The sequence below is a fragment of the Lonchura striata genome, chromosome 15 (assembly GCF_046129695.1).
Source record: "Lonchura striata isolate bLonStr1 chromosome 15, bLonStr1.mat, whole genome shotgun sequence".
Lineage (NCBI taxonomy): Eukaryota > Metazoa > Chordata > Aves > Passeriformes > Estrildidae > Lonchura > Lonchura striata.
Window position 1 is genome coordinate 471,359 of NC_134617.1, and position 27,264 is coordinate 498,622.

Consider the following 27,264-nt stretch of genomic DNA (forward strand, 5'->3'; position numbering starts at 1 on the left):
ACACGCCCCGGGCCAAGATCAAGGATCAAGGACCGGCTCGGGCTGGAAGCGGCTCTGACCGCGGGCCGGCCCGGCCGGGCGGGAGCGGCTCGGCGGACGGAGCGAGGGGCGCAGCACCGCGGACAGCGCCGGCAGCGGGGCCGGCCTGCTCCGCCCGCCCCGGCCCTCCCCGCTCCCGAACCGTTCCGAACCGTTCCGAACCGTTCCGCCCCGCCCCGGCCCCGCTCCCGCCCCGCCCGGGGTCCGCCGCCGGGCCGGGCCGGGCGAGCAGCTCCCTCCTACCATGGGGAACCGGCGCGTCGTGGCGAAGCTGCCTGCCCTGATTTATGATAAAACATTTAAAGGAAATCATTTATATTTCAGAGGCCCTAAATAGCTGCATGAAAGTTTTATCTGAAGTGGCACCGCTTTAAAGGCGGCCCTGCTTGCTGGAAGTAATTAATAGAGGGATAAATTTCAGGCCTTTGTTTTGTTTTGGTTTTAACCCTCCCTTTATTTAGCGCTGTCTGTTAACACCAGTAAACGAGGAGATGTGAAGGGTGGATGCAGAACCCGACTAGCGCCTGCTCGTCAGAGTCCGGCTCCCTGGGCCCGGCTCCGAGGGTGCTCGCACAATTGGCAGCTTTTTCCGTGTCTCTGCTGTTGCTTCATTCTCTCCCAAGTGAGGAGAACCTGCCGGGGGCCCCGCACGCTCCTCCTGCCGGTCTGCACAAACGTTCACTGCATCACCCGCGGGACTGCCACGCTGGGCTCGGGGCTGCTTCACAGCTTAGGGGTCCCTCTCCCAGCCCACCCCGGACACCTCTCCGGCCTTCCCCTCCCCTCCCACTGGCAGCCGGGCTGGGCAATGCAGCTGCTGAGCTCCCCTTAATTAATGCTGTAAAATATTGATGCTCCTGGCCCTGTCTGCTGCCGTTACACCTTACAGCCAGGGGAGAGGAGTCCAAAGGATAAACAATAACGAGTTAAAGGAGCCCAGATGGTTTGCCATCAGAAACTGTCTGCAGACTCAGAGGTGTCACTGCAATAGATTTCAGAGATCATTCACTTACTGGTAAATAATTAATGGCATTTCTGGAAGAAAAAACCCAAACCCATACCCTGATGAAACATTGCTGGTGGCTCATTGGAAATCTGAAGGCAAAAGTCAGATTAAAAGCATGTGCTATTTTATCCTTTGTCAGTTCATGGATTGTTATCGATTTTCCTAATACATCAAAATATTCTGTTCTTATTTAGATCTTAATTCAAAGCTCATCACAGAGTGGTGCCAATAGACTCTAGGTTTCATTGTGTGAACTCCATTTAGTTTAAAAAAATACGCATTACATGCTGACACAGGACTGATGTCCTGTGAAAGTTTCCTGGGAAGTTTGAAATAAAACCATGAGTTATTTAATCCCCAATTCATGCTGGTACCCTCTCTGCCGTGGGCTGGGCACAGCACTGTGTGTTACAGTCACAAAGCTGGCAAAAGTCGTCTCTTTAAATGTTCTTCAGCTGCTGTTCAGAACAACCACATGCCCAGTTCCTCTGGAGGAGGCTGCTGCAGGGTTTGCCTGTGGGGCAGCTAAAGCACACACAGCTCACACAGGGACACCTCCCTGCACCTTACCCCTGCTGCTCCTGCTCTGGAGGCTTTGCTCCCCTCCCCAGCTCACCTCAAGGCCTGGCCAAGTCTCATTGCTGTGCCCTTGTGTTTGTCTCACTGCGGATCTGGAAAAGAAACCCAGCTTCCAGACCTGCGTCAAGATTTATGTGATAATTTCTGTTGCGACAATGCAGCCAGTTACCAAAATCACAGAATCAGGGGACGGTTTGTGTTAGAAGGGATCATCACCAGGCTTTGCTGGACCTCAGGAGGTTCCATGGGCCCACTGCTTGAGCTCATGGGCCTGGCCCATGAGGAGGAAGAGGACTAGAGCTGACTCTGGAAGGTTCCTCTAGACCTGAGCTTGCACAGCACATTTCCAGCGCCCCTAATTTGTGAGCCATGCTGCACCCCGGATGATATGGCTGTTCCACTGCACAATCTGATCGAGGAAATATCTCGAGTTACCCAGTCAATTATTCATCAGCTAAATGGCCAAGCATCAATTACCTGGCCTGATTCTCTTATTCATTAAGGAGATTGAAGAACCCACCTTAGCAGAGCACAAAAAAAGTTGCTAAGTTACAGGAGCTGTCTGTCACTGAGGCAGTGTCAGGCTTCCAAAGGAAAGAGTCTGGTACTGATGCTTCCTCTGGGTCTCCAGTGTCCTCCAGAGCTCTTGCTTTTGTGGAGCCTGTTCCACTGCAGGTCTGGAAGCATGGCTCAGGGACAGCAGCTCGAGGTCGGGCTGTGCCTTGCGTGGTACCATGGGGCCTGAAAGGGAGTTCTGCAGAAGAACTTGGAGGGTTAAAGGGAGGGACCAGGGCGGGAACCCCATCACTCCGGGGAGTTTTTAACACAGGTGGGGATGGGATGGAAAGTGTTTCAAAGAGAACAGCTGCCAGTGGCATCACAGCAAGGATGGGCTTCCTCTGCAGACAGGGAGCACCTGCAGGTCTGCACAGCGAGGGCCACCCTGCACAAACCCACCAGAGAGCTCAGGAGGGACTCAGCCTTGGGCCAGTGCTGAACTTCCTTCCGAGGAGAGGGAGGGGGAAGCATCTGGGGTCTGTGCATCGCTTCAGATTAGGTAGGAAGTGCTTTCTCTCTTCCTCTATAACTGAAGCCCAGGCAGAGCTTTGCCAGCTGCAGAAGGGCTCTCAGGCACGTCCTTGGCACAGGTGGCTCCAGGGGCTGAGCAAGTGTTTGTAGGTGTTAGTCCCAGACCAAACCCCAAAGCAGAGCATTGTGGCCATACTACAGCACAAGAAGTGCTGAAGCTGTGCTGCAGCTCTGCTCTGCTGGATGACGGGGGCAGGATAACCAGCCTTGTCCAGCAGCAGCAGGTGGAAAGCTATCAACTTAGTTTTGAATTTTTCAGGAAGCAGGGTTTTGTTTTGAGATCCCAGGAAAACAGGTGGCCACTCTCTTGGGAGGGGCTTCCTTTAATCACTTGTAGTACACATGAACTATAGAATTTTTTACTTGTATCATTCACTGAAATGAAAGTTGCAGTAAAGGATGCATCAGTCCTTGATCAGAACAAACTCTCCCCTTCCTGCCAGAGAGGATGGGAGCAATGGGGCAGTGCTTTCCTCGGGTGGAACAGAACACTCAGCTGCCAGGCATCTGGTTGTATTTGCTCCTAATTCTAGAAATACATCTAAATGCATCTAACAGGACTCTGCCACAAAGAAGTTAATGAGGAACAAACATTAATTATTCATGTCCTGAAACAGTAGGTCTCCTAATGTTTTTGCTAATCAACAAGTGAAACAGCTGTATCTTCTCAGGGCAATCTTGGGGGGACAGAAGAACAACACTGACATGCTGGACTGCCCCCAGTCTCACCCTCTAACTCAGTGAAGGGTATTTGTTCCCTGCCCTGCAAAGGTGCCAGAAGAGTGGGAGCACGAGCACCTAGGCCCTGCAGTGCCCCGGAGCAGCCCCTCTGCATCCTCACACCCACTCCCACAGCCAGGGGCACGGACAGGGCTGGCCAGGGCGTCCCGGGAAGCGCGGGCAGAGGGAAGGCGCAGTCTGCTCCCAGAGGCAGGGAGAGCCCGGCTGCTCAAAGCCAGAGTTGGCTCCCTCTGGGCTCCCACACCAGCAGCTGGGAGTGAGCCTGCTGCAGGAGCCCCCCTCGCCCCTCTGCGACCCGCAGGTAACCCAAAGTCACAGGAAGCAGCTAAAGGGAAGAGTGGATGGAAGTGTCTGACAGAGCTTTCACCACGACAGAGCACGCAGAGAGAGGTATGTGATGTTGACTTCAAATAATTTTCACATGAATTACTAAAGAAATGTATAATTGATCAGTGTTTAAATAAATCACTGGCAGGAGTGTTTAAGGCTGCCGGCGCAGGACGGGCTATATTTAACTCCCACGTCACGCAGGCTGCTCCAGCAGCTCCCTGCCACACCACCGAGGCTCGGCAAGATGAGGCACAAAAGGAATTCGGCTCCTAAAGAGAAATGAACACAGCAGAGCAGCCAAAGCCCTGAGCCGGGGGCGATGCTGGTGCCCCCACGCCCGGGCTTTTCCCCAGCCCTGGCAGTCTGGGCTGTCCCCGGGGCCGGGACGGGGTCAGGACACCCCCGGGCTGCCCGGCTGAGCCCGGCTCCCAGAAAAGTGACCCCGAGGAGGCCCCTGTCCCCGGGCACCCAGAGCCAGCACAGGACCTGCTGCACTGGCAGGTCACTGCTCCTGCTGGGGTCCCTCTGGTCCCTCACCTCCACCGAGGGGTGACAGCCCCTGTCATGGGCTCTGGACGGGCTGAAGGTGAAATGGCCAGGTAAAACATATTTCTGAACCTCAAATACAAGAGATGTTCCTGACAAAAACCGCGTTTTCCATATGCCATGAAAAAGTAGTGGAAAAAAAAACGGATGTTTTGTGGGAAAAAGGGGGAAGCTCCAGGTGAAGAGGCACCTGGTAACCTGGCACATGAGGTTTCACCTCAGCCCTGTCAGCCCTGCCTGCCTCCCTGCACCCAGATCAGCCTGAGATTTCCTCACAGCCATTGGAAATTGTCCGTGGAATGATCCTGGAGAGAAAGAAAGAGCTCCAGTTTATGAATTTAGGTTTTGATCATCACAGTTATAAGTCTGCTGTGGAATAAAGTGGTGGAAGCATATGAAAACCTCCAGAGAAACACCAAACTTATTTTTCCCTTTTGAAAGCCCCTTTTATCAGTGATCTCATCGGTAAAGGCCCAGACGTGTTACACAACCTGCTCCAGAGGACAGAACTGGGTCCTCCGTTTCCAGAGATAAGTTAAAATTAGATTGTCACCTTTGGGAACCTTCTCCAGAAGCTAATGCTGTATTCCAGACAGCCTCGACTAGAGACAACAAAGAGATGCTTGGCCTGACAATTACACCAACAATTTACCTTCATGTGACTGCTCCCTTCAAATAGTTCCTGCAGACGTTTTCTTCCTCCCAAGGGGCTCCTGGCAGGATTGTGGCCCAGGGCTGTGGCAAGAGCTGTCCCTCCCTGCTGAACGCTGCTGCTGTGCTCAGGGAACTCTCAGATCACATCTGGAATGGCTGGGGGAAAAAAATACATCCAAAGCCACACACACACACAAATGCTACTCCCCTTCCAATTTTTTGTACATCCTTTTTCCAGGGAAAGGGTCTGGGGCAGATTCCAAAGTTTAACTCTTGGCCCTGAGATGTCTCAAAGCCATGGGCTTGTCATAGAAAGGCTCTTCAGCAAACAGAAGAGAAACACGTATTTTATATCACCCTGAGCACCTGGGCACAGCAGGTACAGGGAGAGGCTGCAGGAGGGAATAACAGGAGCTGGTGGAAGGGCCAAAGACCAAAAATAAAGGTATTAACAGAACACATTAGTTTTCACCCCAACCCACAAAGGAGCCAGGTGTGTCCTGCCAGGACTTGTATCCAACAGTCCAGAACACTGCAAACCTGCAAGGGACTGGGAACCCACCCTGGACTGTAGATTCCTCCAGCTTCTGTTAACCTTTGAGCTCCCCCACACCTGTCCAACAGCCTTTACTGGAGCCCCTCCACCCTCTGTCCTCCCCCATCCATTTACCTGTCTCAACACATTCGGTTCCAGAGCACTGAGACACTTGGAAGATTCCTCTGGGCTCTGACCTAGACCAAACCTGTACACATGTTACTCACACATAAATCCCCCTTCACACACCCGCTTTCCCCCAAAGAAGTGATAATGCTCTTTTTCTGAGTTGTAATTTTTTTGAATGGTTCTCCTTCCAATTTATTTCAGTTAGAATTTTGTCTTTTCTAAATCTTGAACCATTCCATACTATAACTTTATTGCAAAAAGTCAACATGCATCTTAGAAATTTGGCTTGTAATCAATAAAACAAACATTACATATATGAATTTTAATGTGTAAACAATTAGAAATTCAACAATATCTGCTATTATCCTATTACACAAGTTCACAATCTGTAAAAACTATAGTACAAGGTTACTATACACCAAGAGGAGCTTTGTTCCTTTTCACATGATTTTGCTAAAGTGGTGCTTTCCTGAGCAGGAAAAGGTTTCAGATTTGAGGTGGTTTTATTTTTGCTCATGTTAATCCAGCTCAGAAAGGGAGAGAATTCTCTGCAGTGACTTTCTTTCCCCCTCCCCTCATCCTTCAGTGTCTGTCCCCCAGCTCAGGCTGGCACACTTGGCAGGGGCACACAGTACCCCTGAGGGCAGTTTTGCCCAAGGTACAGGCGGGTTTCCCAGTAAAGCATCACCACGAAACGAACCAGCTGCACTGCCCTGCTGCCTCTGCAAACACAGACATCCGAGCCAGCCCAAGGCAGGCCCCGCAGGCCCTGGAACGTGGGGCGTCCATAAGCAAAAGGCAGGCTGGTTTCACGCAGCTCCTCTCCTCCTCCAGCCCGGCGCCAGCTGCGGCCCCTGTGCCCGGGCAGAGCCAGGCTGGGGCACTGCCAGGCTGGGGGCAGCAGCCACCTCCGGGCTGGCACTGGCACTCAGCTGAGGCCAAACTGCAACAGGCTGCAGCTCTCAGCGATGGCCTCGCTGCCCCGGCCCTGGCCCTGCCCCAGGGGCCACCCCAGTGTCACTTTAGAGCTAAAACCATATGAAAAGGAATCCATTCTGTGTGTGTCGAAGGCTACCGCAGTTTTTCTTACAGCTTAATTAATCCACTGTAATTTTCATTTTCCAAATACAAAAATACAACAATTCTTATTGAAATCTATACGCCGGTAATTTTAGTACACAAAAAAGCAAAATATTTACAAAATTATACAGTTTAAGAAAAAACTCTGTACAAAAAAATATATAAATCCTTTTGATCCCTCTCTCCTTTTTTAAGTTGTCAGGACTCGGACATGTTTGCTGCAATGGACTTCTCAAGGTACACACTGTGCCACAGACATTAAAACCCCTAGAGGTGATGGGAGAAGAGCAAGACATTCTTGTAAATTCATGGGGTGGGTTTCTCCTCCATTTCTTCATGCCTGGAATTTAGTCTCAGCATTAGCAGGACAGTCCTAATCTAGGAAGAGGAGAGGTTTGGAAACAGACAGAATACTGGAGACACTCCCTTCAGCTGACAAGAAACAGGACATTATACAAGTTGGATACCTCACCACAGCACAAGGGTAGTCAGCAGGGCTGTGACCCCAAAGGGTGCTCAGCACCTGTCCTGGCCACACCCAGAGCCACGGGCAAGTAAAGGGTTTGGTGGATGCTGTCCTTCAGTCAGGAATTACTGGGGCCTACACTGGCAATCATTCAAGAAGAAGAGTGCTGTGCACGGCCATGGTGCCGATTTTGTGCAGAAATGCACAAAAAACGTGTTGAGGAGCGGCCAGGGCAAGTGGGCAGTCAGGGAAATGCTGCTGGGAGCCCCAGCCACAAGGCAGAGAGCCCAGAGCCAGCGCAGCACACGCCCTGCTGGGTTCCAGGGCAGCAGAGAGGCACTGAGAGCGGGACACGGCTGCAGAAGTGCCCTGGGACACGAGGAGAGCCACTGCACAGCAGCCCTGAACGCTGGGACGCTGCAGCCTGGCTGGGGCCAGGCAGGACACCCAGTGCTGCGGGCTGAACCCACGGGGCTCTGCTGGAACTCGGCTGCCAGCTGGGAGAGGAAAGCTGCTCCTGGCAGACAGGGGCCACTTGAGCTGCTTTTGGGGAAGATTGGAACTCCTTCCATTCTTGCTCACAAATACTGAAATGCAATAAACAGCCTGACCTACACAGAGCCTTATGCTGAAACGACAGAAGGAAATCAAGGAGTGAAAATCCACTCCTGTGTGTGCTGCAGCTGATGTTTTCTGTGAAGCAGAATCTGGAGAAACAGAGTGAACTGGAGAATGTTATAACAATATCCTGTTAAATTGTTTCTTCTACCTCCTCTTACAAAAAGCAGCACAACATATAGTGTGGCTGTCACACATACTGAAGTAAATGATTTAGGAATCTAGCCACAAATAATTCCTACAACATGAGACTCGACAGGAAATAAAATGCTCCCTTTTTTCAACGAGCAAATGAGGCCAGTCTTTCTTTCATAATATTTAATGAAAGTTTGTCCTTCCCCTAACCCCATAATATTGCTAAATAAAACCTGTAATATCTTTTCAATTATAAACTAACAAACCAATCACATTATAAAAAACCCAAAACAAGATAATACAGGTGACACAAAAAGAGGACAAGAAAATACTGATTTCCAACCCCCTCCCCCCCTTTTTATCCTTCTTAAATAGAAAAAAATCACCACCCTGGTGAGCTTGATAATCCTGTAAGAAGTTCCTGGGCCTTTGGCTAGCTCAGTCTCACAGCTCTGTGTCCCAAATGTTTTCATACCAAACTGCTCATGGTAAATTTTGTGGTTTGAAAAGAAAGTAAAGCTCTTTTTGGCTCATCAACTTCCTTAAATAAACGTTTAAAAGATGTAGTTTGAACTATATTCCTAAAATTATACATTTCGAACATCAAGTTTCATCTTCTCCAAGAACGGGATTCATCCTCATCTTCATCATCATCATCATCATCTTCGTGCAAAAATAAATCTGAGGTTTCAGTCTCCTGGAGGAAGAAAACAGATGAACTTTCAGACACAAGTTCCAAGCTCTGCCCAGGGACACATCCCAGCTCACAGCACCAGCTGTACTGGTGTCTGGTGCGGGTGTCAGCGCCTCTCTCAAACTCACACAGTTACATCCCAACAGTTTTAGCACAAGAACAGCAGCCTCATGTCAGGAAAGAGAAAGAGAGCAAAGCTTCAGGGGAAGCAGGAATAAACCAGCACTCACCCTCTCCCAAACAAGGTTTCTGTTAAATGCCACAACAAAATAACCTTTAAAAGCTTAAGGTGTTAAGGTGAATTACAGGGAAGAACGCAAACTTCTCCTAGAGTAGAGCACGAAGTAAAAGGCTTTGCAACCTGCACATACTGAACCTGAGGCTTGTTTACACCACTGACAAATTAACAGCCCATCCACAAAGCATCTTATTTTCCCCCATTTTCTCTGTTTTAAAATGTGGGAAACATACCCAGTGAAATGAAAACCAGTTCAGTTCCTGGTTTGTAAAAACATCTTTGATGAAGTTTCTTCAGCACACAGGGAACTGTATCCCAAGAGCTCTCAGGTGTTAGATTCTAGTAAGAATGATCAGGTTATTAAGAGATTTCCATACCTCTTCCTTAGACTCCTCTTCCTCAACTTCTGTGGACACAGAAGGTACCTTGGGTTTGTGCCACGAGATCTGGAGCCGTCGGTCCTTGAACCGGGATCCCTGGTTAGCAGCCTGAGTCGTGTTTAAATGCACACATTTTCAGAGAGAGGACCAAGCAAACAACTTCTAACATCAGCAACAAACCAGACCCAGAGCGTGTGGTACAGAGGCATGTTTGAAGAGCTCAAATATATAAACCACAACCACCCACTTCAGTGCTCCAAGAGCAACTTCAGCCCCATCCAAATCTGCCAAATCCTGCTCCTGCCCCGGCACTGTGAGAGGATGAGCAGAGCTCTGAACTGCCAGGGATGTGCAGCTTTACCAGGGAAAGCCCTGTGCCACCAGCAGGTACCTCCCCTTCAGCAGCACTACCTGCAGCAGCACCAAGCACTATCAAGCTCAAACTGGGGGATCAAAGCCTCTGAAATTTTAAAATACAAAGGTAGACACAAGTAGTTTAAAACTCTTATTTTAGATACGTGAAAAAATATATCCATGATTCTACTTACATTCTCAGCTTCTGAGCGGGACTTAAAAGTTACAACAACACTTAATGGGGAATCCTCTTCCTGAAGATCTTCGATATCTCCAAATTTCTGTGAGAAAATGTTCGTTAAAACTAGCAGTAATGTTCTCCTTGACTTTCATAGTCATGGTACAATTATAGTGTACTGAAGTGACACTGAAATCTGATTTTTTGGGCAGAAAAGTGAGAGCCAGAGGAGCCCCAGCTGCATCAGCTGCATCACTATTACAGCCCTTGTATTTTGGGCAAAAGCTCAGATTTATTGCTATGCTAATATGACCTGATTTTATAGCAGTAAGGGAAACGTGTATTAATTTACAGGCCACACTTACAGAGAAGTGCTGTAACAATTCATCTTTTTCCTCTTCAACGAAGCCTCCCACGGTGAGCGCCTTGGGCCGGTGATCCACCACCATGTGGTTCAGCATCCCCCGGCCTCTGCCCCCGCGGCCCCGGCCACGGCCCCTCCCCGGGGCTGCCGCTGCCTTTCCTCGGCCAGCCGGCAAGATGCCCAGGCGGGCAGCCTGGGGAAGAACACAGCCATGCCAGTGAGAGGGGCTGAGCAGCCAGCACTCACACTCAGCACAGCAGCATGCAGAGCAGCTCACCTCCACCTGCAGCTGGTTGAGCTTCTTGCGCAGCTCCGTTGTGTCCTCTCCGGAGGACAGTCGCTTATGGAAGTCCAGCTCTGCATCCAACAGCTCCTTCTGGGCCTGGCAGAAAATGAGGTGGGAAGAGAAAACAGAAGGAAAGGGCAGAACTGTAAGGCACAGTTGTAATGTTTTATTCCACTTCAGCAGTACTTTAGTGCAAAGGTTACAGAAAAATCAGGACACAATAGCCATACTTTTCTCTAAGTTCAGTTTTCTTCTAATTGCCTCTGCATGTGTGTGGTCCCCTCCATTTTTTGAAGGAACCAGAATTCTCTGCTTTAGAACTGGTACAAACATGAATGAGCTACAAGCAAAACCAGGTCATGGAGCTCCTTCACCCGTGCCTTGTTTGTCCACGGTTATCACTCACATTAAAATGCCGCTTGCAAGTGTTGGTCTAATACTGTTGCATTTTTAAGACATATTAATAGAAATAGTTACAAAAACCAAGCAGGCAAGTGTGTTGCACAATAAATACCTCTGTCTTGGACTTCAATTTGGATGGTGTGGAGGTTGTAGATGAAGTTTTTAATTCATCCTTTAACTGAGATATTTTTCCTGTTAGTTCTTTTAAAGTCTTCATAATTTCTGCTCTCTCTTCTGGTTTCATGGCCTTGTTTTTCTCCAGCTTGGATATCAACATCTATACAATAATAAAAGAACAGGAACATAAAATTCCAGGAAAAAACAGCCCTCAACAGACAGGTGTACAAAATCAAAATGTATTTATTAGTCACAAACAAGACTTACCTTCTGGCATTCTATTTGTTTTTCTAACATCTCCTGCTTCTTTTTCCTCATATCTTGCTGGAGTTTCATTGCCTCCTGTAAGAGGAGAAAATTCTTTCCATCAGTAAAAACCAGTCTAGCATTGTATGTACTCACAGAGCTCATATATGTACTCATACAGATCATATTGTCCTCCTCAAGCTATGGAAGTGAAATCCACAATCAAAAGTACCCTCTGCAAAAAGCACAAGTATGAAATGCAGCTGATTCAATACATAATAAATAAATAAAATCCTAATTTCCTGCTGTAGGGTACTTCACTAACATTTTGCCCCTTTCAGACACCTCTTAAGAAACATACTGTGTGCACTGTCATGCAAGTGTCTCATACCTGCAGAGATTAAATCCAGAAAACCCCAAGCAAACCCAGAAAACCTGACATGGCCAAGTGCATCAAGTAAGAGAGCCCCAAAAGACACTCCATGCATGATTACCCCAAGGAGTGTTTGCAAGACTGCCCCATAACAAGGACTAGTTCCACACCCACATATAAAGCTATAGAGGAGTGGTTGAGGTTTCAGGTGCCCATCAAACCTTGTATTTAAAGCACTTTGCTCCTTACACTGTCAGGCAGCCATCAAGTATTAAGTACCTGCTTTTTTTTAAGGGCTTCTTGCACGTCATGAGGTTTAGATCCTGCACCAGACTTCAGAGTTGTCTTCAAGTTTGGAGAACTGTAAACCATTTTTGAGTGGCTTGCAGAAGTAGGAAATATCTGAAATAGTAAAAAACCACACAGTAAAATAGGGAATATTTCAAAGTGACCGTGATATACCAGCAGGGAACTTCAGCAGATCACGTTCCCTGAAACCCCAACTCAGATGTCCAGATTTGTGCAAGGAGGCAGGAAGACCAAAGCAATTAAAACACATGGATAAAGGCATCAGTCCAGTTAAAAGGATTTTTGAAAAAGATACTGTCTTTCCTGCTCCATGGCGGACTCCCTTTGCATCTTGAATCCCACCAGGACACAGCTGAAGGCGATGATCTGTCCTTGCCTTAGTTTCAGCTCCACATCTGCAGCCCAACATCCCACTTTCTGATCAAGTAAGGCAGCAAAAACCACTCCATGCTTCCTTTCTTAAAAAGACTTCCCCATGGCCCAGAACACATGGTGCACTACGGTACCAGTGTGAATTGAACACTTATTGGTTTCAACTCCAGGTACAAGTACTCTCTAAGCTTCCAGCACTGCTGTTAAACCAAAGCAAAAGCTCAGAAATTCCTGGGAGAGCCATTACATTTGCCAACAAAAGCCTGGTCAGGCTGTCAGACTTGCTGAAAATATTTTATGCTATTTACAACACTGATAGCGTTCTGGTTGATAGTTCCTGAAGTCACTGTCCCTGTTCCATATAAACAGTTGATGAAACGAGGAAGAAGTGACTGGCCATGGCTGCATGAAACATTACTGAGAAGGGACAGAACCAAGTAGAACAATTCACAAGTACTCTCTGCCTGTTCCTTTCTGGCTGACAAGCTAAAGCTGTACCTGAGAGCACGACCATGGTCCACTCTCAACATACCTGAGACTCCTCCGCCCCAGCCCCGGGCTGGCTGAGCTCAGGCTGGCTCCCACCCGCTGCCCCAAGGCGCCTTTTCACCGGGACTTTGTTCAGGACGTAGGCACCAGATGCCAGGGGTTTGTTCATCACCTGTGCATGCACAGATTTGAAAACATCACGGTTAGATCCTTGACTTCTCTGCAGCAGCAGCCACTTGGGCAGGCTGCTGAGGCCCTCGACAGCACGCACCTTGGCCAGGCTGCTGTGCATGGTCACGGCGGGTGGCGTGGCCAGGGCCTGCTGCTGCAGGTGCTGCAGGGCCTGCGGGGCGGGCGCCTGCTGCTGCTGCAGCAACGGGGGCTGCTGCTCGCTCTCCCTGTGCCACAGCACCCGGATGAAGCGATTGCTCAGCACCGCCTCCGTGCTGGAAATGGCCTTCCTCGCCTCGTCGTTGTTCAAGTACTGAATGAGAGCAGCTTCAGGATCGTTCTGGAAAGCCACCTAAAGCAAAAGTTCACAAATGCTTTATTTCTCAAGGAAGAAAACATTTCAATCATTAGCAAACTCATCTACAAATGATGTGCAGTGATGAACTGAGTATCCAGTGTATCAACAGCTCAAAACGCTGGTAAGACATTCTCTGTAATTAAAGCAAAGTAGCTTTTGGCAAACTACACGTACTTGCAGCAAAGTTTAGACACATTCAAATACATAGATGAATGAATGAATAAGACTCCTCCACCAACAGCATCACGTGTTCAGAGCACTGTGCAGTGCCCTGGGTATGTCTGGTACCACTGCTGCTGACCCAAAGGCTCTTTATCCCAGCCTCCTGAAGGACAAGTGCTGCCCGAGGGCACACAGTGCAAAGTCTCACCACACCTTCAATGCAGCAGCATCTCCAAGTTTTGAATAAGCATCTTTTTCTCTGAAAATTAGTATCACAGCAATAAAAATGTACCTTGGACTTTCTAGTGTAGTGATTGAGATAGTATTATTTGAAATACATCATTTCATTAGAGAGGCACAGAAAGCACCACAGTATCTTTTGGGCTAAGACAAAGTTATCAAGAAATACAGAGGCTTCCCAGGTATCTGTCTCTTATTTAGACCTCTGACTGAGGACTTGAGAGGCAACCTTTTTGTCTAGAAAAATAAATGGAAATTATATGTTATTTTAACTACTATTTTTAAAGTGTTTTTTTTTCTTTTTTTTTTACAAGGCAAGGACACCCTTGAGTTGGAGCCAGTTCTAGGATGCCAAGTGGTAACAAACTGATAAGCCGATAAAGACTCTTCTGTAGCATCCTTGTCGAAATCCTGACCATCAAATACCATAAGACTGTCATATAAGACAAAATGTCAGATCATATCTTTCAAAACTTATACACAAGTTGCTCAAAAGCCTGAGTTGGTTTAGACACTGTTAAACCTGCCAGCCTTTCAAATGTTATCAGGCATCATGAAGGCAGAATGTATTACAGAATTAAGATAATAATACACAGTAGACCAGAAAAGGTTTCTCTGAACTTGATTACCTCCTCTCTCCCAATTTGTCTCCACTAAGATCTCTCAAAGAAACTATGCAGTATTCAAGCAGGCTTCAGGGAAAATAAAATAACCAAACACAGACATAAAACTAGACTGTTTTTTTACCTGAATGTTTACAATAGTTCCAAATTTGCTGAAGTGTTCGTTGAGCTGTGTAATATTGTTCAATTCTGGTGGAATTTTTCGAACTTCCAATTTTGTATTAGTATACTGATTCTTTTTCAAAAACCCTGGCTTATTCTGGTTGTTATTTACTTGCCTAGAGAAAAGGAGAACAGGAAGAGTTCAGATAAGCACATGTGTGCCTAAGTAAGGCAGCAAATGTTAACATAAATCTAAATTGCGTTTTTCCCCTAAAAAGTACACCCTCTAGGTACTAACAAAAGAGAGCTTCCCCTGGGCCCATGTTTAGTCTCCATACTATGGGGACACAAACCTTCTGACCCAACCATCCCAAATTTCAGAGACTGGTGAACAGCAATGTTCACAGCACTGACAGCAATGGAGTACATTTGAATTAACATCTGTAGCTAACTCTTACTTTCCCAGCCAGGGTTTCTTCAATGGTGGACATTCCATGCTGCTTGGAGATCTCTTCCTGCTGTCTGGTTCCAGGACAACTCTAGTGACATTGCTGCTGTTATTTGGAATAGGAATGGGAGGCTCAGTTTGGATGATAATGTTGGCAGCTGGAGGGAAGGAAAAAGGCCTCTGTTATTCCACCACACATGGAAAAGCTTTCACACAGCAAAACAGAACTGAGATTAAAAACATAAACATTAGGACGACTTTATCAAATTGGTCAGTTTTGTTTCCGAACAAAATCGTTCAGATCATTCCCTAGCCTAACTAAACATCCTGAGAGAAATACACATGGTCCAGCTGGGAGGGATTGCTTTTGACCTTTAAGGCTAGTACTAGCTTGAAGAAACAGGTCAGAGTTCTGCAATGGGCAGTGGCTGAATTAAAAACCAGCTTGCCCTGTGTGAACCCTTGACAGCAAAAGCAACCAAGAACCCGTTCTTTCCACTGCCAGCCCTCCAGCCAGGTTTCAGCAACAGTTAACTAAGCACTCTTTTAAGAGACTAGTTAAAGTATGAAGCAAATTCTACCACCACAAAGTTTGCTAGAAATTTATTTGCAACCTTTTCAAGATTATGCCCTTTATGTTAGTCTCCTGTGAATGCCAAATATTCAACCCCTAAAAAGAAGTCTGAGTTATACATGTATACATATATACATACATATATATATATATATAAATTTCTATGGCTTTTATATAAGCCAGGGCTCTGTTGGTTACACTGGTGAGAACAGACTGGGCATTTCTGGGCATGGCATCCTCACTTTGGAGGATGATCTGAGAGCAAACCTTTCACACCTGTGACAAAGACAGTAAAACATGTTGTGTGAGGCTCTACACGGAGCACTCACCCCTGCCTTACCCCTGGGATGGGCTCTCAATTAAGCCCCAACCCTGCCTCTGTAACTGTAATTAAGATGCAAACAGCAACAACAATTTCTACAATAATATTTAACCATATTCCTTATGAGATGAGTATTGGAAGGAAATACTGAAAATAAAATGAAAAAAAAAATATCTTTCTGATCTACTGAGTAAGAAATACTAAAATAGAACAACAAAACCCAAAACTTAACATTTTTGGTTTTAAGAATCAGGGCGGGAATACACAAGGGAGTAAGAAAGTTTTTCTACTACAACTAAACTTTGAAGAGCCTTGACCTATGCCCTTCCCTAAAAGATGGTTTGTGCACATCACCACTAAGAGACAGCAGCCACATCCATTCAGGCAGGGGCTAGAAATTATGTAAATGCAGACTGGGATTCCCATCAGCTGGGAAATTGGAATGATACCTGTGATGTTCATTTCAGAGAGAACACCTGGCTGACAGAGTCAGAGCATGAAGCACCAAAACATGCCACGGTAGCTCCCTTCTTCACTACTATCACAACAGCCAAGGCAAGGAGCATCGATCATCACCTCTGTGCCCTCAGCTGACCAAAAGCAGTCTGCAGACTGTGCTGCTAAATCCATCTTTAGGCACCATTTTTCTTTCTAGGAGCTACCAGTACCTGAAAAATACCTTCACAGGCTTAAGAGGAATAAAACCCCAACCAACCAACAAAACCCTTGTAGCATTCCCAAGCAAGTGCTTATTTTTAATCAAAAAGGCTGCTTGGATTTTAATATGGGTATGTTAGCACTTAGAAAAGGTAGAAATGTCAAAAAAAAAAATCTCTGAAACACTAGATCAGTGAGAAAAACTAGTGCTTTCAGCCTGAAAAGAGGGAAAAGTGTTGAGGGTCTTGGACAAAAATAGCAACAGCAATGACCCTTCCTACCTCGAGGGTTTGTATCCATCTCCCCAGATGTTAGGCCAATTAGATTTGGACGCTGCATTTGTGCTCTCGTAAAGAACTGCCGATACTGAGATCTACCAGCACTGGTAATACTAGGAGCTTCAGGGTTATAGCCATCTGGCTCATATGTATCTAAAAAAAAGGAGAGAAACGACAGAATTTTTCAAGTGAGTTTAAGACTCGGGGTTAATGTTCCTTTAAGGAAGTGCACTGATGTCCAAGAGTCAGAAGCTGTCTTGGATGAAGAGAAGAGAGGTCGTACAGCCAACCTGTGCAGCCATTGCAAACCCTCACCTGAATTCCAGGGCTAGCCTATCTGGACACATTCTCTTTTGGTTTTTATTCCAGTACTGTTTGTCCAAAGCACACAGGTCACAACACAGAGTACTGCTGATCCACTGCCTGGAAAGGCCTGAGGGGTCTGTGTGACAGCTTGCCAACATCTGGCTGTGCTTTAAGGGCAACAACACAGCCTTTGGTTTCAGCATTTACACTGTAGAGTCTAAGATGTAAAGAGATTTTCAGCCTTTGCTGCCCAACAGTCTGGCCCTCTTCAGAAAAGAATTTTAGGTGAAGAACATACTTAAAATGATTTCAATCGAAGAAAGCTGAGAAATGAGGTAATGGAACCAATACTTACCTCCTGAACTCTCTTCACATAAGAGTGAGATCAGCTGCCTAGCTTAGGTAAGGTACTAATGATTATTTCCATTAGAAGTGGTCACTGCAAGAACACAGGATAACAACTGACTCCTATTGCTCCTCCAGCCCAAGGTCCAAATTGAGAATAACACTTTTATTAAGCTTTTTAAAGGAAAAGCTGTACAAGAACTAGAATGAAGTCTGTGAAGAGCCTCCACAGGAACAAAATAAATGCCTGTACAAGGGAATCTGACAGACATGAATGCCTCCAAAATCTCAGTTCCTTATTCCGCAGCAACAAAGACAACTCTACAGTTAAAAACAGATGCCCCACAATATCCACACTGATAGCAGAGCCTGAAGCTGTAAAACAAGAACTTTCTCTAGCCTCGAAGGAGCAGAACCACAAGCTCCTCTTCCCTGATTTAGAACATGATTGACTGCAAGAGGGCAACCAGCAGCTGTTACCACAACAGTCCAAGAACAGGACATGAGAATCTCCCCAGAGGTTCTGGAGAACAGAATTACTGTGAAGCCCTGTGAGCTCTGACAGGCAGAATTACCCATTAGAAGCTCTGGGGCTGAAAGGATCAGATGGTGACACCTGAACACCCGACAGGGCTTGGGGATAACTGAACAGATTATCTAATAAATTTGAGTGTCTCAAGTTCTGAAAAGCACGGACGTAACAAATAAAATGACACGGATCATGAACTGAACTAGATCTTCTCTTTGAATAAAATTCAGAATACTTATATTAAAAAAACCCAGATGAGAATATTATAAAACACTGACATTTAATTATCTTATTTTAGTCATAGAGAACATGGGAATTCCATGAATCCTTTAATTATAAAAGAAAAAAATTCTGTTGTATTTAAATTGAGCAATCTAGGACTTTCCAGATATTTTGCTATTTTCCCTCGTAAAACATACTTTTAAAATTTTTGAGCTGTGTTAAGAAAGAGGGATGTGTCCAGTGAAAGGTAACAACTTTTAGAAAGCTAGAATCAGGGTGATTCTGGAAAAAGAAAAGAAAAAGCACTGATGTCTATGAAGACTATTGTACATATTGTGACATACAGCTGGAAAAAAAAAAGCTCTCATCTGTATTAGTCCAAACTGGAGAGTAATAAAGCCTAAGTTAAACAGAAGTTAAAGGTTTGCAAATCTATCTTTCACCTACTAATGTCCCACTAAAAGGCTTGAAGATGAAAGCAACATTTCTCACGCAACAATTGGAGTGCTGCGAGCACATGAAACCCAGAGCTCCCTACAGTGCTCCTCCTCAGACCAGGGCAGAGCACTCTGCCATTCCGTCCTGGAATGGATGACAGGCTGACCCAGGGAGAGGCATCAGACTTCTTTTTAGATTTGTACATATTGGAGGAAGACAGATCGTAATTTCTATTCACACATCAGAGAAAGTTTAAAATGTTTCCATCAAACAGATTTCAACCAAAAGGCATTTGCTTACGTTCTGACACTGTGTAGAGCAGGTTCTGAGGCAGAGGAGGAGGCAGCCTTGCTCCCACGGGTGCAAGACTGGGCACTGCGCTCGTCCCCGGCTGGTCACGACTATTTATCAAGCTGGACTGGGTTAAAGGCGGTCCTGCAACAACACCACAGAACACATCACACACTGACACCTCAAAGGCAAAACGTGCCTCTAGGAGGCTGAATCACAACATTTCTTGCATTACAGCAGGGAAAAGCCTGGCTAGTGTCAGTGACCAATCCAATCACCACCAACTACCACTGAGGTGAGCTGAAAGATCCCCAACTCCACTCCCCCACCCAATTTAATTCAGTCTGCAGTGCTAGGAACACCATGGTTTACCAGCTGAATATTCAGAATTCTTTGGGCTCTGCTCTGAACAGTGCACTGCTAGCAGAGGGGCTGCAGCTCTGGGCACTGCAGCTCTGGGCACTGCTCTGAACAGCACTGCTAGCAGAGGGGCTGCAACTCACGCGGGACGGGCAGCACGACGGGCGGCGGGGGCTGCGGGTGGGGCTGCGGCACCGGCAGCCGCAGGCCGCGCACCGGCCCCGGCAGCGGCGGCAGCAGCAGCCCCGGTGGCGGCGGCGGCAGTCCCGGCGGCGGCGGCGGGAACGGGATCATGCTGGGCAAGGAAACTTCGTCTACCACTAAAGGATCGTTTCCGTGATCAAACTGGCAGAGATCACCAAGGACACAATAGCCTCGCTCTGCAAAACAGGACATTTCACCTCAGGTTAGAAAACACACGCAGTAGTTCTCAGTGATTTATAACATTTCAGGTTTTCATGGAATTTTTTACTAAAGAAAACATGCATCCACTGATACGTTACTATATTGTAAGGTAAGCTTTCACAAAATAATTAAAATTAGAACAATTTTTCATACAAGCATACAAACTTATATGCATTCATCATAAAAGCTATGGAAAAAAAAGTCAGAAGTACTGCAGTTTATTTTAAACGCACACACACTGCAATCTGCACCAGGACTGCCAGTGGTTGAGGTATTTGTCTAGCACAGAGAGAACTGTGAAAAAACTCCATATGTTCTTATCCAGCAACTGCCACAGCACAGGCAAACTGCTTGCAGTAGAACTAGTTATTTCTCCAGTACAATAAAGGGCATCTCTGCATCTCTTACAACAAGGTACACATCGCATGCTGCTGCAGTGTGACTTGCTGCTCACATTCAGTGAATACCTAAAAAAAAGGCCACAAAAATATTGAAATAAGGCACAAAACTGAAAACTAAGGAACAGTTACCATCATAATCTTGACATCTTCTTTTAGGAGGAGGGTTTCTGCCAAATGAACTGGGATTGCTGTGGTTGTTGAAGTAGTTTGACCAGCTCTCTGATGTGCCTTCAAGGTGGTGTGCAGGTGCAACTACAGTTACAGCACTGGGAATAGCTTGTGCAGAGGAATACTGTTCGGAGGATTTACTGGGAGATGCGGACACTGGATTATATGAGCCTTCGACATCATTTTTTTCACTCTTGTATTTTGATCTCTCTCTCTCTCGGTGCTCTGTTTAAAAAAAATAAAGCTAAGTACAGCCTTCCTGTTTCATTCTGTACATCAGAACCATGAGCAAGAAATAGTAACACATTCTCTGAAATACTCAGCATTCTGCACATTGAACTGCTCCTGAAGGAGCTCTTACCAATGGAGTAATAACTAAATATAACGTAAATAGGGGTTTAACTTCAAAATACCCAAGTTTTCCTTGCAAAATGCACATTCATTCCTCTACTACTTATTTCACTGTGGCTTACAGCTCTCTTTTAAAAGAGAAAAAAGGGCAAAAGCCTGAAACAACAAACCTACCTCTGCCCTTAACTAACGAGGTCTCAAGGTGCGTGGAATGCTGTAATCTGTTCCACTTACTTTTCCGACAGACCTGAACTAGCCCTAAAAGAACAATCATATGGTAACCACCTGCAACTGCAAAGAAGCCTTCTCTAAAAAATACACAGTAACAAAATGAAAGAGGGAAACACTGCTTTGCAAAAAGTTCAGTCCATATGAGGAAAAAAAGAATAAAATCAACAGCTTTGTCAGAACACACAGCACAAAAATATGAGCTACTGCTTCCACAGGAATACACCTGTGGATAAATTAAGAGGTTAGCAAAGAAGAAAACAGCCCCCTTAATTGTTCTACTCTGAAGAACAGCATCCTAGTTAATAAATTCAAGAACACAAAACTATCAGAATTTCCTCCACTGTCTCAAGGGCATCTCCTGCCTGCTAGATCATTCAGAATGTAGAAGTCACACCTGTCAGTGCAATAGGATGCTCTCTGAAGCAGCACCCTGGGCACTCACCACTCCTGCTGCCATCCCGGTCTTTGCTGCGGCCCCGGCTGCGGCTGCGGCTCCGACTCAAGCCTCTGCTCTTGCTCCGGCTCTTACTCCTGCCCCGGCGCCAGCCAGACTTCTCCCTGTACAAGTCACTCCTATCATAGTACCTGTCGTAGTCCCTCCACTTTGCATCGTCCCGCTTCTTCTCTCTGGTTCTAGGAAAGACAGATGTAGACCGTGTCAGTGAAAAAGAGAAACAAAATTCAAAAAGAAGCTTGCAACATGGAAAGATACTGTTCACCCTTCCCATCCATTTGGGCAGTGAAACACTCCAGTCAGAATTTCACAGATTACACAGAGAAGTACAGAATCTTAAAGCTGGTTCACTGGTCTGCAGAAAGCTGGGGTAGGAATTGGCACGGTGAGACAGTCATGATGCTCAAACCAGAACAGGCTTTAGAAGTAATGCTGACACGGCATGAACAATTGCCCCCAGAAAATACAGACCCCAAAAATGTTCTTAATTTGCATAACAAGGGAAACAATGGAACTGATGACATTCCTAGGAATTGTAATTTGAAGAATATTTGATCTCTTTTGCAAGAGGCCAACTTCTTGTGGAGACTTCTTATGCACGTGATCAGCATATGCACAACGTATCACAGTCAAGGAAGGAGAAAATCCCTATTTTTCACAAAAATCACTACCTACAAGGTAAAAGAACACAGTCAAAGACTGACAGCAAATACAGAAAAATTTCTTAACATTGTGGCTCAAAGCTAACCTTTGCTCACTGGAATCTGTACGGCTCCTCTGGGGACTGGAATACTTCTTCCTCCTGCTCTCCCGCTCCTCTTCAACAGACTCTTGAAAATTCTGTTTAACACACAACTACCAAACAACAAGTATCACTTTTTAAAATTAAGAAAATGACAGCAAAATGTAGTTCATGTTACAGAAAGCAACCCAAAGAAAACAATACTGAAGTATTACTTGCCCAGAGGACTGAAGCACTACAAGTAAACAAGCACTAGAGTCTGTTGAAGAGTTTTGGTCTCCAAACTTGCTTTTTTTTCTGCAGAAGAGATGCTCCTAAATAAAATCACTTTGATGTTTTATTTCTAAACAGGTTTCATTGAGAACAAGATCTCTCGCCACTCTACTTCCTTATTTAGCGTAAGCAATTCTACAAGTGAGGTATTTCCTGAACCTTTGAACACAAAGCCTGCAGTCACCTCTCCAGGTAGGGAAGTCACTAGCTGGCATTTTAAATAACTGCTTCGAGGCAAAAACCTGCTCCCATGCTGGAACTGGTCACATTTCTTGCTGGCCTCCACCACAGCAGGTTCAGAAGTCTGCAGCTGTACCACTACTGCAAACCACTGACCCATTCTGCACTTCTGCTGCCATTTCACACTGCTTACAAGTTACTGTAAATTTTGGTGGAAAAACTTGTATGCACTAATTTTTAAAAGACTTCTTGTTCCAATTGAAACCAAAAGGATGGCTTCCTGCATCCTTCTAGAACAGGATTATCTGGGGAGAAGTGGCAGAAATACTCAAGACTTGGCTTGACAGGGCTCTGGAGAGCTCCGCCTGCATTCCTGCTGCCAGCACCAGGTGTATCACATGGCACCTGGGGTCCCCTACATGTGATTCCACATGTGGGTTATTTTGAGGCCTCTGTGTGTAGGAATCACACTGAGCCTCATGACACATTGTGAAGGCCTCGCTGATGTCAAAGTAACTAATTAATATCCTGAATTCTATAACGTTGTCCCATAAAGCTGTCCTAGATATCTTCTTTTGCTTATTGCCACTCCCCTCCAGCCCCTCAAATTTCCTCCTTTGCCCTCACCAGAGCACTGCTTTAAGTCAACTGAGGTAGTTCTATGGGACTTTCTATAAACTATGACAGTGCTTTGAGAACAGAGGGGAAAGCTCTTACAGTGAAAGTCTTGTTCAAATGATGAACAAACTGTCATAACTCTGCATCACATCCTCAGGTAAAAAAGGACATCAGAGAAAAGGAAACAAAAGTAAAAAGCAACTTTAATTTAAATCAGTTGGTGAAACACAGTCAGGTAAATAAGGACCTGCATTTGTTTGGGCTGACCTGGGTTTGGCTGGCTGACAATTTCTGCAATTATTTGTAACCTTATCTCAAAAATTTGATTGCTTTTAATTTTGTCAACAGAACTTTAAAAAAAGGTAAACAACTCAAATCAAGGTAAACCTCGTGGCAAACAAACCCTGACTTTCCAAAGTAATTATTCTAATACAGAGCCTAACATATTTCAATGATTTTAAGCACCACAGAAAGCATTTTAATTTTCATTCCTCACAGAATATACAAAATTGGAAATGTTTTTGAATGTTTCTGCTGCTTCCCCCTCTCAAAACCCTTCCAAGTAATCATCCACCAGTATTACCAGAACTGTGAACAGAATTTCTGAGTGCTTAATTGAAGGTAGACTCTACAAAGGGATGTAAAATGTTCTTGTCTGAATAGTCATCTTCCATGGTTCTCTGGACACAGAGATCACTAGTCACAATAGAGTGCATTTTTTGTCACATTTTGCCTCACAAATGTAGGAGAGCTAATTTGAAAATAAAAGGCAGGCAGAATAAATAACATTACCTCCTCCTTGACTTCTTCTTTCTCTTGCCCTGCAGGCTTTGCCTCTGCCTTTGTGGGCTCAGCAGAAGGAAGGTAACTCTTGGTGTACAAACTTTCAAAAAGTTTATCTACAAACCCTGAAGTTTCTGAGGATACAGAGCACAAGAAAATACTGTTACATATGCAATTAAGTGCGTGCTTACATTTTACCAGAGAAGACCCTGAAAACAGTCAGCCAAGTGGGCTGCTTGCAGCAGCAGCACCTCAGAATTAATGAGCACTAGCTCCACTGAAGGAGCTGGAATTACATTTGTGGCACCTGAGGCTGTTCATTTAGAGAAAGAAATTCCTCAGGTATATCACAGACAGCAACAGAGACGTCTCCTGCTCTAAGGGGCAAGCATGATTGGCGCCTGTGATCAAGGAACAAGTCCACAGCTATCCACCAGCTCCATCAGCTACACTCAGCAGCCTCTTAGGGCAATTTTTCTGAGAGTAAATAATTCTCAACATTACAACAAATGCACAGTAACCTTCCCACTGAGTGTCACACTTTCAGGTGTTTAAACCCTTGACTGTGAAGCAAATTGCCACATGTGAAGCTCCCAGCAATCTGAAGGATTAACATGGACCAGGTTTTCAAAAGTTACCAAACACCTGTCAGAGAAGCTTCTGGCAACATAACTGACACTTTAAATTAAATTGCTTTTCTTTAAGAACATTTCCCTCCACCCACTGTGAAAAGTCCAAGTTACATGACTTCATCCTATGATTATTACTTTTCTAATCACAAGATTCCTTTGAACTCTGTAAGAAATATTGATGGCTACCAAGAAGGATTTTGAAGGCAGCAGTGGTGCAGCACCCTCCCTCCTCCCGCCAAGAGCTGAAGCCCCCAGCCAGCTGTGGCCACCACACCTTTCTGCAGGAACACATCCAGCTGGTCAGCACAGAAAGCTTTCAGCTCCTTCTCAGGCTTGTCTTTCTTCACTAATGCCACGACATAGTTGGCCAAGGCTGAGGGGTCTGCGTCACATCTAGTGAGAGAGAGAACTGTGCTTGGCTGCTGCCCCATGGGGGCACAGGCACTGGAGAGCCCCAGGAGCTCACAGCACCCTGGGCAGGTACTACACAAGCACTGAGAGGGATTAAACTGCGCTTCAAAATTAGAACATTCTTCTAAAAGAGTTCAGAAGATGTCACAGAGGTCCATTTTCAATACACACGCAGGTTCTGCACAGCTTCAGCGACTGTCCTGAGGTGCCGGGGTTTCCTCCTCAAGGATACTTCCATGCCATATTTCACAGTAACCTTTTAGCACTGGTAGAACACCTGAAGGGCAGCAATTACTGACCCAGCTTCTCTCCTCATGCTCCCTCACCTGTGTCTGGTCCACAAAGTCCAAACTCACCAACTTTGTGCGGTGATACTTCACCACTAATCTTTAAACTGCATATTGCTTTAGATCTCATTATTCAGCTATTAGGAGCACCTCAGGTACGAAATAGAGTAAGAGTGTGACTAAATTGCAGCTCCTTGTTTGGCCTCTCAGAGTGTGCAGGTGACAGATATCAGGTGGGGGCAGAAACCTAAAATACTCAAAAGACTTTTTTTTTTTTTTAATTAACATTTAAAGAGGAGATTGTGTATTTTTTGAGAACAGTAACTCTGGAAAAGAAATAAAAAATTCTGAAGTATATATACCTCAAAATAATCTCAAGTAAGAAAAAGATCCAGAAAACAAGCAATAGGCAAAAAGCCAAGCAGAGGGCAACAGGTGACAGAAATAAAAATCTTCAATGAGCAGCAATCAAGTAGCTCTGCTCTCATATAGCCTCCAACAACATCCAACCTCCACTGAAAGCCAGGGTAAATAGAGCAATTAAGAACAAAGAAACCACAAATTGTCAGATTTTACAATTCTTACACACACAGAGAAAAAACCTGTATGTGATGCACTCACTGTGTGTGATGTTCTGGGGCCCTCACCCACTGACTATAAATCTTCAATTTCAAATAGAGGAAACTATCCCTCACTTCACAACCTTTACCTTTCCTTCCTCCACAGGTCAGTCCCTCCCAAGCACCCCATCCCATCCCATCAGGCAGTACAGGAGCACACAGGGTGAGTGCCCTCCTCCAGGCAAGCCACTCTGTATTGTCACTCTAGTGCCACAACAGAGCCTGTGACTGTCAGGGCTTCCTGGCCAATTCCTGGGTTTTCTGTCTCACATTCTGCAGTGCAAGGAACGCTGGACACCGACCGGAGCTGGCAGGGAAAGTGCAGGAGCTGTGCTCCAGCCTAGAGACTTTCAGCAGGGTTTGACTGAACACCAGAGATACCCGTGACTGAAACAGGGAAAAAGGAAGCAGTGAACAACTTCCAAAAGCCTAATGCTTAACGATGGCACCTGAGCACACCTAGGGCCTATTCAACTCTTCCCACAGGCCTTGGTTGTACTTTCTGGGAGACCTGAGCCTGGCCAGGTGCTGAGGAGCAGCTTCCCCTGGTGAGACCCATGGAGCCCTCGCTGCTGCACCACCAGCACAGCTGTGTTCAGGTACTGGAGCCTGAGACCAGCACAAACCCAGCACCCCTCTGCAGCCCAGCATCAGAACCCACAAAATGCACTACATAACCTGGATCTGTGCTGACTCCATCCCAGCCCCGCTCCCACTGCAAACAGCAGTAGGATGTAAATGCAGACTTCCCACAGTTTCAATGTTATTCCTGGTTTTGTCAGCTCCTCCAGCAGCCTCTAGCTCTACTCCAGGATGACAGAGCTGGGGCTGAAGCTGACATCACATCTGGGGCAGCAGGTGAGAGCGCACAGAATCACAGAGACTGGAAAAGTGCTCCCAGACCACCAAATTCAATCTATCCCCACCTTGTCCCCAGCCCAGAGCACCGAGTGTCACGGCCAGGAATTCCTTGGAGACTCCAGGGATGGGGATCCAAACCTCCCTGGGCAGTTTCAAGGCCTGAGCACCCTTCCCATGGGGAAATTCCTGCTGCTGTCCCAGCTGAGCCTGCCCTGGCCCAGCCTGAGGCCGTTCCCTCTCCTCCTGTCCCTGTTCCTGGAGCAGAGCCCGACCCCCCGGCTGTCCCCTCCTGGCAGGAGCTGTGCAGAGCCAGAAGGGCCCCCCGAGCCTCCTCTGCTGCAGGCTGAGCCCGCGCGGCTGCTGCTCATCGGACTCGTGCTGCAAACCCCTCTCAGCTCCGCTGCACGCTGTGGGACAGCGGCCCCGCACGTCCCGGGCTGCGCCGCACTCCGGGCCCGGCCGGGGCAGGCGGGGCAGGGCCGGGACGGCTCGGCCGGGCCCGGCCCGCGGGAAGCGCCGCCCGGCCGGCCCGGCCGCACTCACATGGGCTCCAGCAGCTTGGCCAGCCAGGACTTGAGCGCCTCGACGCTCTCGATGATCATGGTGGCGCCGCGCCGCCCGCTCCGGCTACACCGCCGCCATGGCCGCGACCTGCCCGGCGCCGCCCGCAGC

The 27,264-nt window shown here is 46.5% G+C and overlaps 1 protein-coding gene across 2 annotated transcripts; it reads right to left on the minus strand.

The window, feature by feature from the left end:
- Positions 1-5,798: 5,798 nt before the first annotated feature.
- Positions 5,799-27,257, minus strand: RBM27 (RNA binding motif protein 27). Of its 2 annotated transcripts, XM_021543090.2 has the most exons (21): positions 27,136-27,257; positions 24,688-24,806; positions 23,791-23,915; positions 21,934-22,040; positions 21,174-21,364; positions 20,111-20,374; positions 19,319-19,555; positions 18,825-18,959; positions 16,688-16,837; positions 14,864-15,011; positions 14,428-14,581; positions 13,021-13,272; positions 12,793-12,921; positions 11,859-11,981; positions 11,228-11,302; positions 10,956-11,120; positions 10,433-10,537; positions 10,157-10,348; positions 9,808-9,894; positions 9,257-9,367; positions 5,799-8,644 (listed from the first exon to the last, which is right to left on the minus strand). In XM_021543090.2, the coding sequence occupies exons 1-21, from the start codon at positions 27,192-27,194 to the stop codon at positions 8,558-8,560; spliced, it is 3,015 nt and encodes a 1,004-aa protein (XP_021398765.1). In that variant the 5' UTR covers positions 27,195-27,257; the 3' UTR covers positions 5,799-8,557. The 2 variants fall into 2 exon arrangements, with proteins under 2 accessions (XP_021398765.1, XP_021398766.1); XM_021543091.2 differs by lacking the exon at positions 16,688-16,837.
- Positions 27,258-27,264: the final 7 nt, after the last annotated feature.

Coding starts and splice junctions, on each gene's coding strand:
- RBM27 (XM_021543090.2), bottom strand. CDS start 27,194: ATGATCATCGAGAGCGTCGAGGCGCTCAAGTCCTGGCTGGCCAAGCTG. Junction 11,982..12,792: donor CTGGGGCGGAGGAGTCTCAG/GTATGTTGAGAG, acceptor TTACTATTTCAG/ATATTTCCTACTTCTGCAAG. Junction 10,538..10,955: donor AATTGAAGTCCAAGACAGAG/GTATTTATTGTG, acceptor ATTTTCTGCCAG/GCCCAGAAGGAGCTGTTGGA.